Source organism: Zingiber officinale, chromosome 1A, assembly GCF_018446385.1.
Source record: "Zingiber officinale cultivar Zhangliang chromosome 1A, Zo_v1.1, whole genome shotgun sequence".
NCBI lineage: Eukaryota > Viridiplantae > Streptophyta > Magnoliopsida > Zingiberales > Zingiberaceae > Zingiber > Zingiber officinale.
In genome coordinates, this window is record NC_055987.1 from 23,321,318 (window position 1) to 23,336,050 (window position 14,733).

Consider the following 14,733-nt stretch of genomic DNA (forward strand, 5'->3'; position numbering starts at 1 on the left):
TGTAGAGGGGCTTGACCAGGTTGCCCGTTGCCTAGTATCGGTAAGCTCCTTTTCTCCTCTTAATTGTTAATATGTATTTGTGACCCTTTTCCCTTCCTATGGCTGTTTGCAGACCTGTTCCGCGGGCTTGAGTGTCGTTCAACAATGCGATCGGATGCTTACCGGGCCGGGAGTCTTCCACGAGCCATCTCCTCATGTCTTTGACAAGATACAAAATTGGAGGCGACCTTAAAGACAAGCGAGTCCTCCGCCTCCTCTGGCCCAACGCGCGCGGCAGCTTGCCGATTAGAAAGCAGAGGCAGCGATGACGAGAGTGAGTTGAAATCATTACAAAGCCTGAGCTTCGCAAATGAGATTATACGCCTGTGCTGCTCTCTCTCCTGCATCTGGAGCGACCATGAAATTCCAATGGAAAGCCGCCTGTGCCACTATCACTCTACTGAGCAAAGAATCTCATCGGCTGTGCAGGCTACCAATAAGAGTATTGTGATATGATACGACGGCCAGAAAACTGTGACCGAGCTGGAGAATATACAATACGGCCTACGCCCATTCTTCCTTCTTCCTTCAAAAGTTGGGAAGTTGGATGACCTTGTTGTGCAGGGGTAGGGGGGGGCATTTGAGGAAGGTTTCACTCGCACCCTGACTTTTCTAGACCACACCGCTGAATTGCCCAAACTTTTCCTTCCTTCTCTCGGAGGGATGATGGACTTTTTCTTCAGAGGCTCCCCCCATTGCTGCATGCACTTCCCTTTGATGCTCACCCAAACCCTTCCCGCCGCTCGATGTACCAATCGATCCCCGCTTCCATGCTGCTTAATGGGACGTATGCTGTAGTGTTGAAGATGAATAGACTTATCTATTTCTCTTTATCTGGATGGTTGTACTGTGTTATTTGCGTGTTTCGTCCATGTCCATAACTTGCCCTTTTTCGCAATGAGCTTTTACAACCTTAGCTAATCTCCTCATTGTTTTTCAGATGGCCTTTGTTGATCTGCTTATCATTGTTTGTTCTGATATGCCCTATTGCCCTTCTGCCCAATGACTGTTTTTATACTAAGTCCGCTTCTTCTTTATGAGCCTCTACCCGAGCTACCTTTGCGGGGAGCTTGAACCTGACGAAAGTTGGGCTCTGCTTTTTGCCCATACTATACTTGTGAAACGCAGACCCTATTTCATGAGACTTGCTAATTTAATCTGCACGCCATCCCGCTGACTACTCTGACTCCTCTTGTCCTGCTGTTAGCGAAAAGTTGCATTGAATGCGCCTTTTTGTCTCCTTCCAAGTGCCCTATGAAGTGCCTCGTATCTCGAGCCACTGCTTTTCCTGTAATACCCTATGGCTCTGTTTTCGAGGAAAATCAAACGACCTTCCCCTTTTCTCTGCCCCTGTATCAGCGGTCCGCTGTCGACTGACGAAAATATCCTCCCTCCTCAATGCCTATAAGTATCTTCCTTCTTCCTTCCTTCTCGTATGATTCGCCATCGCCGCCTATCGACTGACTCCCCCTGAGACTTTGCCGCGATTCCTTTCTTTCCTCGCTTTCACCTTTCCCCTTACTCTTTCTTCTCCTTCCGGGGGTAATCCTCCTCATCATGACTTCTTCCCCTTCCTGGTCTTCCCTATTAGCAAATCATTTCCCTGGCGCTTCAACTTTTGCTGAATTGGATTGGGATGACCTAAGGTATACTTACGAAATCCCTACCAACATTCGTCCCCTCATCCCTACTGGTGTAAACTTGTATTTCGATCCTCCGACTGGCTATTGTACCTTCTTCATAGAATAATTTGTGGCTGGCCTTCGTCTTCCTCAGCATCCCTTTTTATCTGGAGTGTGCCGCTACTTCAAGATTCCTTTAGGTCAACTAACACCCAATTCTATAAGGACTTTGTGTGGCTTTGTAATACTCTGCGAAGTCTCCTGGTCAGCTCCCCTTTTTCACTGCTTCTTCACCCTTACTCGGCTTGCTGACGGCCTCTTTCATTTCCAAGCTCGAAGTCATGCTGCTTTCTTCTCCCCTCTTCCTCCTTCGAGTGCCAACTGGAGGAAAAAATTCTTCTTTCTCTGATTTTTCGATGAAGTAAACTGGCCCATACAATGACAACCTGAGCTGCCCCTGACTCCAGCCCTGGAAGAATTTCATATGGACCTCTCCTTTAGTCAGGCTGAGCCCCCCTTCTCCTGAAACACCACACTCCTTAGGTAAGTTTGTGCTTGCATTTGCTATGACTTCTCACTTTATTTTTCCTCTGTTGAAATGAACCTCTTTGCTTTTGGGTATACAGCTGAAGTTTTGAATCGTGCATCAGAGATTCTGCCTTTGCCCATCAGTGATCTGGAAATACTGCGGCGAGGTCGGACAATCTTGGAGAGGTGATTACTTCCACATCCCGGATCCACCTCAGTCAGAGCGGCTACTTAGCCTACTTCCCGTCCTGCCTTCCTGACTTCTGTTCCCCGATCTGTCTCTGCTACTATTCCCCGACCGGCTGCTTCTTCTCAATCGACTGCCACTCAGAGCTGGGGTCGTGGTTATGATCAAGTTAGTAGCTCGGCCAGACCCATTTTTCGAGGAGCCCCACGGGGATCTAGACGCGCCCGCTCAGCCCTCAACCGTGCAGGTCGAGGTTCTTCTGGCCGGGTCACTATGGGCAGAAGTGCTCCAGCTTCTTCCCGGAGTCACCCTCGCTCTAATAGTTCTGACTTTGACAGCCAGCCCTTGCTCCACAGACTGCGTCGCGGACCTAGTCCGACTACCCAGGCTTTCAATCCTGTTCCTCCTACTACCGAAGTTCCCCCCTCTGCAACTATGGTCGGCCCTGGCACCACTTCCACCTCCACTCCTCTTGTTCCTCCAGCGGTCTCCTCCGACCCCTATAGGGGAAGACCAGCAGCGTCCTGCTCTGTCCCTACCCCTAATGTAGAAACTAGTTCTTCAAGGGACCCTCCTTCTGATACGGCGCCAACTGAACATATTCCTATGCCGCCTCCTGCTCCTCCTGGCCCGGCCGCCGGTCCTTCTCAATCTTCTTCTTATGCCCGCTATCGTTACAGGACTACTATCCCTTTTGAAGCTACCTTAGCTTTAAGACATGATACCCCCATGAGCACTCTGGTGATGAAAGGCCATCTTAGCAGTTTGTGGGCAGAGAGCATGAGTCAGATGAATGGCTTGTCGCCGTTAGCCCAGATGGAAAGATTTTCTAAGTCCTGGGCCAAAGTAAGTACCCCCTACGTCACGCCTATTATTTACTTCGCGTCTATTATTAGTTTGTCTTAGCTGAAGGTTATATCTTCTAATCCAGACTCATGCAGAATCCTTATCCCTGAACCAATCTTTCCACAACCTCCATCATCAAAATAAAGAACTCCAAGAGAAGGTCTCTGAATTGGAGCTCCAACTGAATGACCCGGCCCAGGCTAGTCAGGCACTACGAGCAGAAATCCAAGCCTTAACCAACCAAACCAAGCGATAGGAAACATCCCTGGTGCGAGTCAAAGATGAGCTTAAAGTTCTGAGAGAGGAGAAAAACACAGCTGAGGCAAGGCACCGGCAACAACTAGCTGAACGGACTCAGGAAATACAGTCCAAAGAAACCTTTCTGCAGGAGAGGAACAAGAAATTGGAGGTTCAGGCGTCTCAACTAGAGACTCAGGAAGCTGAACTGAGGGCTCTGAGAGCAGAGCTATCCCAATCCCGGACGGCTCTAACAGGAATATCCACTGCTCTGGCGGTCTATCAAGAAGGAGAGAGTGATCGCTGCCTTCGCAGTCGAAAATTGTATCTGAGATCTCCCAAGTTTTTATCTCAGGCTGGAGCACGCTTTTCTGCATCTATCCCTTACACAGCGGCTGGAGTTATACGACAGCTTTATGCACAGAATTTCTTAAACTCCATTCCTCCTGCAGATTTTTTGGATCATGACAAAATTATTCAAGGATTCCCAGATGAAATTTTTGCTCCCTTTAAATGATTTGTACCAACTATTTGTATGAACGAGCAACTGGACCCTTTTCTCATTCCTTTGAATGTACATATATATCTTTAAGTTTTTACTTGGCTGTCTTGCTATTCCTGTGTCACTTGTCTGGCCTAACTTACACTTGCTAGGTCAACTCTTCTAAACTCGGTAGGGCTGTAAGTAATTAGCACTCCAAGGTCGGTCTAGCCTCCTTCCTTGAGCGTCCTGCAAATAATAGACCCCTGATGTTAATTTCTTGACGACCTTGTATGGTCCGTCCTATTGAGGCGCCAACTTTGTTACATCCCCTACGGACTTCACTTGCTTCCAGACTAGGTCTCCTTCCCCGAAGAACCGCAGGATTACTCTTCTGTTATAGTTCTGTCTCATCCTCTGTCTGTAAGCTTCCAATCGAGCAGTTGTTTGTTCACGAACTTCACTGATGAAATCCAGCTCGGCCATTCGTCGCTCGGTGTTCCTTTAAAGGCATCAGACCTGTACTTTCTTGGGGTGTCGTACGATAAGTCCACAGAATGCTCGGCAGCTCATCCACCCAACTGCCTCCCATATGGTCTAGCTTGACTTTAAGCCCACGCACTATTTCTCGATTGACTACTTCTGTCTGACCATTGCTCTGAGGATGAGCTACCGAAGTAAAGGCCTGAGTTATACCGAACCCCCTGCACCAAGTCTGTATCTTGTGTCCTTGAAATTGCCTTCCATTATCTGACACTAATTTATGAGATAGGCCAAACCTGCAAAAAATATTCTTCCAAAGGAACTTAATCACAACCTCCTCTGTAATTCTGGCCAGAGCTTCAGCTTCTACCCACTTGGAGAAGTAATCTACTGCTACCAATAAGAAGTGTCTTTGACCCGTAGCCATTGGGAAAGGCTCTACTATATCCATACCCCATTGATCAAACGGACAAGAAACTATAGAAGTTTTCAGAAAGGGCCGCGGCAGTTCGATGCTTTGACATGACAAGCAAGTATTCACCACCTTCCGGCATCTCTCAGGGTAGGCCAGAAATACCCCAAGAAGACTTGCGCTCATATGATTGATTGCCACACAAAGAAATTTAAGTGTATCTTTGGCTCGGCGGTGATCCGTATTCGACACTTGAGTGGGTGGAAAATGACCTCTTACAGCTTGATCTCCAATCATAACATAAGCGGGTCTGCTCGAGCCGCGCGCTTTCCTCAGTCGGTTGGTGTAATTCCTTGTTGGAGAAAACTTATCATCGCCCAATCAATTCTCCTCCCAAATTATTCTATCTCGAGCTATAAGGAGGGTGCACTATAGATCCGCTAAGTACCCAAGTGGTCGGGAGGCGCCATTTTGGCTAATTCATCGCCTCTTTCATTTTCAGCCCAGGAACCTTAGTGATTATGATTTCCTTAAATTCCTCCTTCATCTTCTCATATGCTTCAGTAAACTTGCATCTTGTCGTGCTTACTTCAAGTGGCACACTTTCGTTACTAATCGAGAATGAATATACTATGACTCCGCTTGCCCTCACATGTCGAGTTTTTTGTGCACTGCCAAGAAGGCCTCCGCCTCATAGTGGCTCAAGCTCAACCGACAGCCAATCGACATATGTCCCCATGCGATATTAGAAGTACACCCATCGCACTTCCATGATGGGTGGTCACCCATCTACATAAACCTTCCAGATCTCTTCTTCTTCGACAAATCAAACATTCCTTTAATCACTCGAGGTAGAATTGTATATCATATTCTCCTAGCTCGAGGCTGTTCATTTGATAAGTCGACTGCGTGAGAGCTCGCCCATAGGTGTGCTTTGTGTCAAGACAAGAATAGGATGTGCTAAGAACTACCAAGGCGCCAGCCATGAGAACGAGTCCAGAACTACTTCCTGTCTGTATCGAGACTCGGACCCCTCGATGACTAAAAAGGTATTCAACTACCATTGTGGGTTATTTAACTATCGCGCTCGTGGGTAGCCTAAAAAACCCAAAAGGACTTCCAACAACAATGATGGTAAAGTCTGCGCCCTCCTCCTCAAAGGCTCGTGCACTCTTCCGTCCATTGAGGCAGCTTCTCGAAGTATCAAGAAGGCGTTTCATCCGCAAACTGAGATGAATCGATAGCGTTATCCCGCCTACTAGCTCTGCTTCAGCTCGCTGAGTTCGAGGGACCCTGTGATGCGTGAGCCTTCTCAGTGGATTGACCTCTATCCCGCCCACCAAGTATCCTAAACTTTCCTCCTTGGCTCGAATGACATTTCAAAGGATTCTCTTTAATCGCCTGTCTCCCAGTGTCTTCTACATCTACTATTAGATGACGCCAGTGGGATTTGATTAAGATGTTATCAACATAGACTTCGACCTTCCGCCCGATCCGCCTCGGAAGATTTTGTCCATCATTCTTTAGTAGGTGACTCAAGATTCTCGAGTCACAAGACATAGTATAAAGTACCATCACCGTTATGAAACTAACCTTTCCTCGATCTTCTCGAGCCAAGGGTATCCGATGATATCCCCGTAAGCATCCATCATGCATATCCTCTCACAACCAGTTGAATCCACCATCCGATCAATGTGAGAAGATAGGGTAGCCTTTGGGGGTAGCTTTGTTGAGATCATAGAAGTCTATGCAAACCCTCCACTTATTGTTAGGCTTCTTTACTAACACGACATTAGAAAGCCAGGACGGGAATTGCACCTCCCGAACATGTCCCGCTTTCTTGAGCTGATCCACTTCAGCTCGGATAATTTTATTTTGATCGGCAGAAAAATTCCTCTTCTTCTGCTTAACTAGCCTAGCTTCAGGTATTAAATGCAGCTTGTGTTCAGCTGCCTCTGGTTTGACCCTGGGTAGTTCTTCTGGGGACCAAGCAAAAACATCTCTATTGCGGGTTAGGCATCGTATCAACTCCAACTTAAGATCCGGGGGTAGGTCACTGGCAATGCGAGTGAGACTTTCCGCTTTGTCAGGATATAGCTGAATCTCTTCCCAAGGGATGGGCTCCTCTGCAATAGGTAAAGGCTCCTCCTGAATAGCGTGTACACTACCATCCTGAGTTCTTCGATTCTTGCGGGCTTCTACCCGGACCATGTCAATGTAGCAGCTACGGGATACCTTCTGCTCTCCCTTGACTTCTCCGACCTGCTCGCCGACCGAGAACTTAATCTTCTGATGAAAAGTAGAGACAGCAGCCCTGAACTCGTGCAGAGCTGGCCTTCCCAGGATGACATTGTAGGAGGAAGGAGAATCCACCACTATAGAGGTGTTCTAAGCGCACTCAAAGAGCTCATACCATAAAATAACTAGACACATTTCCAAATGATCGACCATTTCGATATTTACATGCATTCTAGGACTGCTCGATCGACCTTACAGAATAAAATAATTAACCCGAGCTCCACTCGACCTCTTTAGTGCAATAACCTTGATAACGAGGGCGTCATCGTGAGGTAATTCTAGACCCTCCAAATCTTGTGGCCCAAAGCTAATAACAGGCCCTCGACACCGCCTCCTGGCTTCCGGTACCAGCCTCCATAACCGCGACCATGTGACTTGGGCTCGCGGTAATCCCCATCGCTGGGTCTTCAAATCATGTCGATCTCCGACAACGTTGTCGATTCTCCACCTCCCTAGCATCTCTTTGGTCTTCCACGGGACCAGAATTAGAAGGTGTCGGTGAGCAGGCACGCCTTGCAAGGCCCGCTCTTCTTCCATTCTTTGTATTTGGGCGCCACTGTGAGGAGGCAAGCCTCGCCTCGCCAGCCTAGAATCACGGGCAATGAAACACTTATCGATGCGGCCCGGACCGATGATATGTACACGTAATCCCCTGGTCGTGTCAGCGGGTGTACGGAACTCGAGGAGCTGGTCTGGCGCCTGGCGGTGAACTGCCGTTGAACGCTGAAGAGGCCGAGTGGCGGCGCTTTAGGCTCTACCGCGATAGCTATCTTCTCAACCTTCCTCCTCACCGCGCTTCCTCCACTTTGATGTAGCAAGAAGTTTTTCCACAATATCTTCGAAATGCGGGATTTTGATGAGGTCCTGAACCCTCTAGCAATCCATGGGAGAAGGCGCCATCAAGATGATCGAGGTGGGAAGGACGCCATTGGCCACCGGCCGAACCGATTGATATAGCTTCTGTGGGCTTTGGACCTTTCGCGAGCTAAGACAAAGGGTCGATCTTTCCCCGACTACGCACTGCTAAACAACAAGAAAGCTGCTTTTGAATCTAAAAGTGATTGATGGATCCTGGGGCAATCCATCGAACCACTTCTGCGCCGAACCCGACAAGGTATGTAAAAATACTCGGCATTTGACAACATCACTATACTGATACAATATAGCCGCATTTTTGAATTTCCGCAAATGCTCTTCTGGATCTTTGCTTCCATCATATTCTCCTATGTTTGGAGCTCGATAACCCCTCGGTAGGCTCTCCCTCAATATCTGAGCCGATAAGGGTACCTTGTCATCCGGATCTTCAGGCAGATCCTCGGCGGGGACAATAGCTTTTCCTTTTCTTGAGTCCCGAGGTGGAGGTAGAGAGCTTTCTGCCATCGACGCCTGCGGTTCTTCTCTCTTCGGACTATGTTCTCGAGACCCGGATTGATGATAGTTGAGACGAGGCTCTCGGAATAAAGTGAGAGGAAGCTCTTCTGGTTGCTTCCTCTTCGAGCCCCTGTCGGAAATAGGAGCTGGCTCTCTGGATGCTTCAGGTGCCTGGCGAGGTCGAGAAACTGTTCCCTGCTTTTCAGAGGCGGCTTGCTTCTTGGCCTCTTTGAAGAGCTCGTACTCCTCGGCGGTCATGGTAACATTAATCCTCCGGCTGGAACTTCGACCAGATTCCTCCATCTTCACGCTCTGGCTCAGGCTCTTGTGTTTCCCACAGACGGCGCCAAATTTGATCATGTCCGGAGGCTGAGTCGGATGAAGGTCGGTCGCGATATACTAGTTGTTGACGGAGAGTCGCGGTGGCTCAAGGATGACCTGGACGTGTGTAGGAAAAAGCTCCCACGGGCGGCTGATGAGGCTGCAGGTCCTGCACACACTCAGATGATCCCCCCATGCTAGAGGCAGAAACCAAGGAAAAAGTCCCGAGTCAGGCCCTCCGACGCTCAAGTCAGATACTTTTTCCCGAAAGTGTAAGAGAAGAATCAAAAAGTGAAAGATTGGTGAGGAATGACGAGTCCGCGTACCCACGTAAGGGAATCCTCCCTTTTTATACTGCAATGAGGCTTCTGGAACCTGGCGAATACAGACCTGTAGATCGATGTGTCTCTGAACAACTCTGCTGATCCCGACTTGCACCCTGTGACTTGTGCTCCCGGCCTTCGAACGCAAGCCTGCAGACCGAGCTGCTTCGATCACCCCGCCGCTCCCGACCTGTACCTTGTGACTTGTGCTCTGGGCCTTCGAACGCAGGCCTGTAGATCGATCTGTCTCTGAACAGCTCTGCTGATCCCGACCTGTACCCTGTGACTTGTGCTCCAAGCCTTCGAACGCAGGCCTGTAGATCGATCTGTCTCTGAACAGCTCTGCTGATCTCGACCTGTATTCCTTGACTCGCATTTTCAGCAAACCCATTCTCCTGAGCTGATGTCCCCTGCAACGCCTGTCCCTGAGCTTCACCTGTCGTCGTCCTTTGTCTTTCCGCTACCTTGACCCCTTGATTGACAGGTCTGCTCGACCTTTGACTACCACATATACCTGACTCTTGACCACCTCCTATGATTGATTTTTGACCGCCAAGTCATCTCGACTATTGACTGCCACATCATCTTGACTCTTGACTACTGCATCACCTTGTCTTTTAACCGCTACATAGCCTTAACTCTTCTCCTCCCTTCTTCTAGGTCCCGCCACTACGCACCGTATCAGGTGAAAAATGAGCCTAAAAAATTTTACCGTTTGAATATACATCCAAGAATACTTTTCGGTTTACTAGGATGGTCAGTGGATAGATTCCGGATGATTGTCCCGCTGTGAGTTACTCACCACCAGGCGTGCCCCGCGTGAACACATGCCTTAGCCGACATCTTTCATCGACCAGCCATCCAGCACAGTCGAATAATTAAGAGAATCTCCCTTATATGGTGTAGAGAACAGTCGTCAAACTGTCTGGTAGTTATGAATTCATGTTATTCCCATTAGATTTTAGTCTTTTTGTGTAGATAAACTGTCGTCGAACTGTCCATATCAAGTTTTAAATAACCTGGTGGCAGATCACCCAATTTTTATAATCTGCACCGTGCACAATGGGTTCCATGTGTGTGAAGGAAGTGAAACATGAACCATGAGGTCAGCTATGACTTTCCTGGATCTTTACAGATCTTATTAAAAAAAATGAAACTGGAGATGAGGCCTTATTATACAAAACAATCTTGATATCTGATGAAGTGAACTAATTATCAGTTATCTGGCCTTACTTGAAACTGGTGGTTACTAGGTGAGAACATAAATCCGAGTAAGATGGTTTCTATGATAAGGATCGTTCATGTTTGTGTTGGAAATTTCGACAATGGGGACTACTGAATCCCAATCCCAAATCAGAAACAGTGATAACTTACAATGCATTGAGTAAAAGAATTGAAAACGACGAGATCGATAAAGTACTATATCCCTTTTAACGTTCACTCTCTTGGTAAGGTCGGTGAGTGATGACGTTGCTGCTTATGGAAGCTCATTGCATATTTCCTAGTACATTAATCACATTCAAGCATTTGCGAGAAGAATAGTGCTCGGAAACGATTCCGATCCATTGTTGGGAGCACCCTTCAGCTTCAGAATGGAGGTGATCACATTGTAAATCTCTATATTCTCAAAAGATGGAATCTTCCTTCCCCTTACAAACTGAGGACCGTGCGCAATAAAAATTGTCCTCATCGAGAATAATGCGTTGTCATAGCCATGAGCGCCACCGCACTCGCAGTCTTTCGTCTTCTCCAGTTCCACCTTGTAGCCTTCCGCCAGCAATCCAATTATGGGTGGAATCCTGTAGCTCGCCGAGTAATGGAGCCTCTCTGGCAAATCCTCTTTCAGGTACATCTTTAAATAATTTCCGTGTTCCACCTTTCCTGAACTCAGTGCCTCGTTCATCTTCGCCACCACTTCCGACGGCGCCACGCCGGCAGTCGGGCGAATTGCCAACAAAGGACTAGTGGACTCGACCCAGTCTCGGGGAATTTTGATCCACGGAGACAGAGCATCAAGAAAGATCAGTTTTTTATCACAAGTTCCCACCATTCCATGATCACCTAACAAGATTATAGTCACGTCCTCGAAGATCCCCCTTTTCTCCAGGCCGACGATCAATCTCCCGATCATGTCGTCGATTCGAGTCACTGCAGCAGTGATCTCTGGATCGTCCGCACCGACCTTGTGCCCTTGCTTATCTGGGTCCTCGAAGTAAAGGGTCATGAACACGGGTATCTCATAGCTTTGGAGATCGAAGTAACTCAAGATGGTGTCCACGCGATGCTCGAACGGCACCGAGCCGTCGTAATGCCTGCAGAAGCTGGGAGGGCAATCCCAACGCCCCTTTTTGACTTGGGATCCGGGCCAGAAGAAGGTGGCGGCGTGGAACCCGTGGTCGACGACAGTCTCCCAGAGCGGCTCCCCGAGCCACCACTCCGGTTCGTTGCTCTTCATCGTGAAGGAGGCGCCAGAGATCGGGTCGATGAAGTGATTGTTGATGATGCCGTGGTAGGGCGGGTAGAGGCCGGTGACGATGGAGTAGTGATTTGGGAAGGTGAGGGTGGGAAAGACCGATATGAGCCCGGGCGCCGCCTCGGTGCCATTGGCGATCAGGCGGCGGATGTTGGGCGCGTCGGTCTTGAACTGGTAACCGTAGCGGAAGCCGTCGGAGGATACGAGTAGAACGACGGGGCGGGAGAGCTTGGCGAGTGGCCGCGCGGCGTGAGACAGATCAGAGGCGGAATCTTGGTCTGCAGCAGCGGGGGAGGAGGAGGGCAATAAGAGGAAGGCGAAAGCGGCCGCGACAGCCACGGAGGCGCAGGTGACGACCACGAAGGCAGGGACGAGGTAGGTGGTGTGAGATCGGCGGAGGCCCGAAGAGGAATGGGAAGCGACGGCGGAGAGAAGAGCGGCGGTCTGGTTGGAAGGATCATATTCAACTCCTGTGGGCTGTGCAGGAGAGGGAGGAGTCGATATTGACAAAGGAACACAACCCATCGTAGAATATCCAAAGGTTGCTCCTTTAATAATAATGCCATCTACTCTCTCCTCTGTTCTGCGCTGTGTGCTTTATTATCCCAGGCGAAGGAAAGAGAAGAGAAATGCAGCTCTTAGAAGTCAAATGAGTGAGACATTGCCAAAGAGCAGAGATGAAAACCAATTAATTAATTTTCTGAAATGAGAAATGCCAATTAATTTCCTTTTACATTTATAATAATAATGCCATCTGTTCTGTTCTGTTCTGTTCTGTTCTGTTTTACACTGTGTGCTTTATACTCCAAAGGGAGAAGGAAAGAGACGAGAACTTCAGTTCTTAAAACGACGAATGCAGAATTGTAAAAGAGTGCTTCGCATGTGTTGATGGTGGTTAATTAGATTCTATCTGTACAGAGAGTACTCTTAACTTTTAACTTCTTACATTGGAAGGGTGAAAATCACACTTATCAGTAGGTCCTACCCGTAGCGTCTGCACTTCTCACATTGAGATGATGAGACCCACACTTGATCAGTGGATCTCACTATCTGAATGTGATATATATATATCGAGACGGATGACAGGTGGGTGACCCTGTAACTTTGGATTTGCGAGTGCGTTGCAAAAAAGGGATGTCTGTCTTTGAACAATTTTTTCGTCTTAAAAATATCAAATTTTATTTGTAAAAGGCTGTTGATAATTTTGAAATTAAAATATTATATTTTAAAGATAAATTATAATTTTTTTATTTGATAAAATAATATTAATTTTAAATTCATTATTATTATATCTCAAATAAGGTAATGAGTATAATTTTTATATTCTTTTTACAAATCTATTTAAGTTTATTTTTAAATTTATCATTAAATTTATATTATATGTTTTTTTATATTTCTTATTTATATATTACTCTAGAAGAAACAACAACACATTTTAACTAATTAAAAATAATTAAATTTTCAATAAAAACTATCATATAATTAACATTAATATAAATAAATATTCATACCATCAAAGTAAATTTAACTATTGATCAACATTTAACTAAATAAATTTTTATATCCCACGAGTAATCAAATTTTTTACATCGTTTTTCATGACACTCACATGACCAGATCCTTATCAAAATCTAAACATGATATTCGGAAATATTTAAACATGTTTGATTATCTCCTATATATGTTTGTCTACCATTATCATCTTCAACTCAATCTAGATATCACCTCTCTGCCGTGGCAGAGGCAAGGGTCATAGGGTATGGAGAAGCACTTCCTTATAGGGATGGCAATGGGTAGAATTTAGATAGAATTTCATATCCTCCATATTCATACCTATTTATTATATCTATACTCATACCCATCCCCATACCCATCGGGTATTTAACTTTCATACCCATCCTCATACCCGTCGGATTTTCGGGTATCCATATCCTACCCATCATCCTATTACTCCCTACCATTCTCATTTTTTAAAAAAAAAAATTATCTCAATGTACTTGTCAGCTCTTCCTCGTCTCGCGCTCCTTCAATCAGGTGAATATTTTCCGTAGAAAAGAAGATAAGATACGTGTTGATGACCGAAAAAAGAGACAAAGTAAATCATTTTTTCTAAGATGGAAAGCGGGCTAAAGTTTTTATTTCTCAATAAAAAAATGAGGCTATATATATATATATCGGATATCGGGTAGGGTATGGGTAGGATTTTACCACATCCGCCTCCATACCCATACCCGAAATACCCATACCCGAATACCCATTTACTATAATCGGGTATAAAAATGTCCTCCATATCCTCCTCCATTCGGGTCGGATGTCGGATTATCCATCGGATTCGGGTGAAGTTGTCATCCCTACTTCCTTACTCTTAGAAATTTCACTAGTATATCTTACATATTCTCGGTTCACACCCCTTGTCTTAGTTCCAGGCTTCCAGTTCTGTGCTCGTCCTCCTCTGTTCAATAGAAATAATTTTTTGTATTGGAAGAAGAGAATAAAGGTCTACCTAAGACTGACATCGAGCAGTGGTTCACCATTCGACGAAGATACAGGGTGCCAGTAGATGAAGCAATTAAAGTACCCCTCGACCCAGAAAGATGAAATCTAGAAGATAAGAAAAAGATCCAGATTAACTTAAAGGCATTGAACACGATCTGGCTCACGAAAGAAGAACTCAACATTGTCGGCGCATATAAGAACGCAAAGGAGCTATGGGACAAGCTCATCAAATTACATGAAAGAACCAACGACGACGCTAAGGTAATTAAATGAGACCTGCTTCTAAATAAGTTGTTTAACATTAAAATGTTGGAAGGAGAAGCAGTGAGCCAACTACACGCGAAGATCAAGGACATCCTCAATGAACTTTACTTAATCAGTCACCAGATGAAAAATCGGAATATAATCAGGAACGTATTAAATTCCTTTCTTCGAAGCGAATTATGGGCATCTATAGTTGATGCCTTTAAGATTTCAAAAAAATTATCTAAATTAAAATTAAAGGAACTCTTTTGTGAACTCGAACTCCATGAGCAAACTAACTCCAAAAGATCCGAGAAATGTGTTGCACTTCTTACATGTCCCTCAAAAGAAGTCAAGGATAAGAACAAGCCTG

The 14,733-nt window shown here is 46.3% G+C and overlaps 1 protein-coding gene across 1 annotated transcript; it reads right to left on the bottom strand.

Moving 5' to 3' along the window:
• Positions 1-10,499: 10,499 nt before the first annotated feature.
• On the bottom strand, positions 10,500-12,206 carry LOC122020793 (venom phosphodiesterase 2-like). Its single transcript, XM_042578819.1, has one exon. It carries the CDS (start codon positions 12,144-12,146, stop codon positions 10,668-10,670), a length of 1,479 nt encoding a protein of 492 aa, XP_042434753.1. The 5' UTR covers positions 12,147-12,206; the 3' UTR covers positions 10,500-10,667.
• Positions 12,207-14,733: the final 2,527 nt, after the last annotated feature.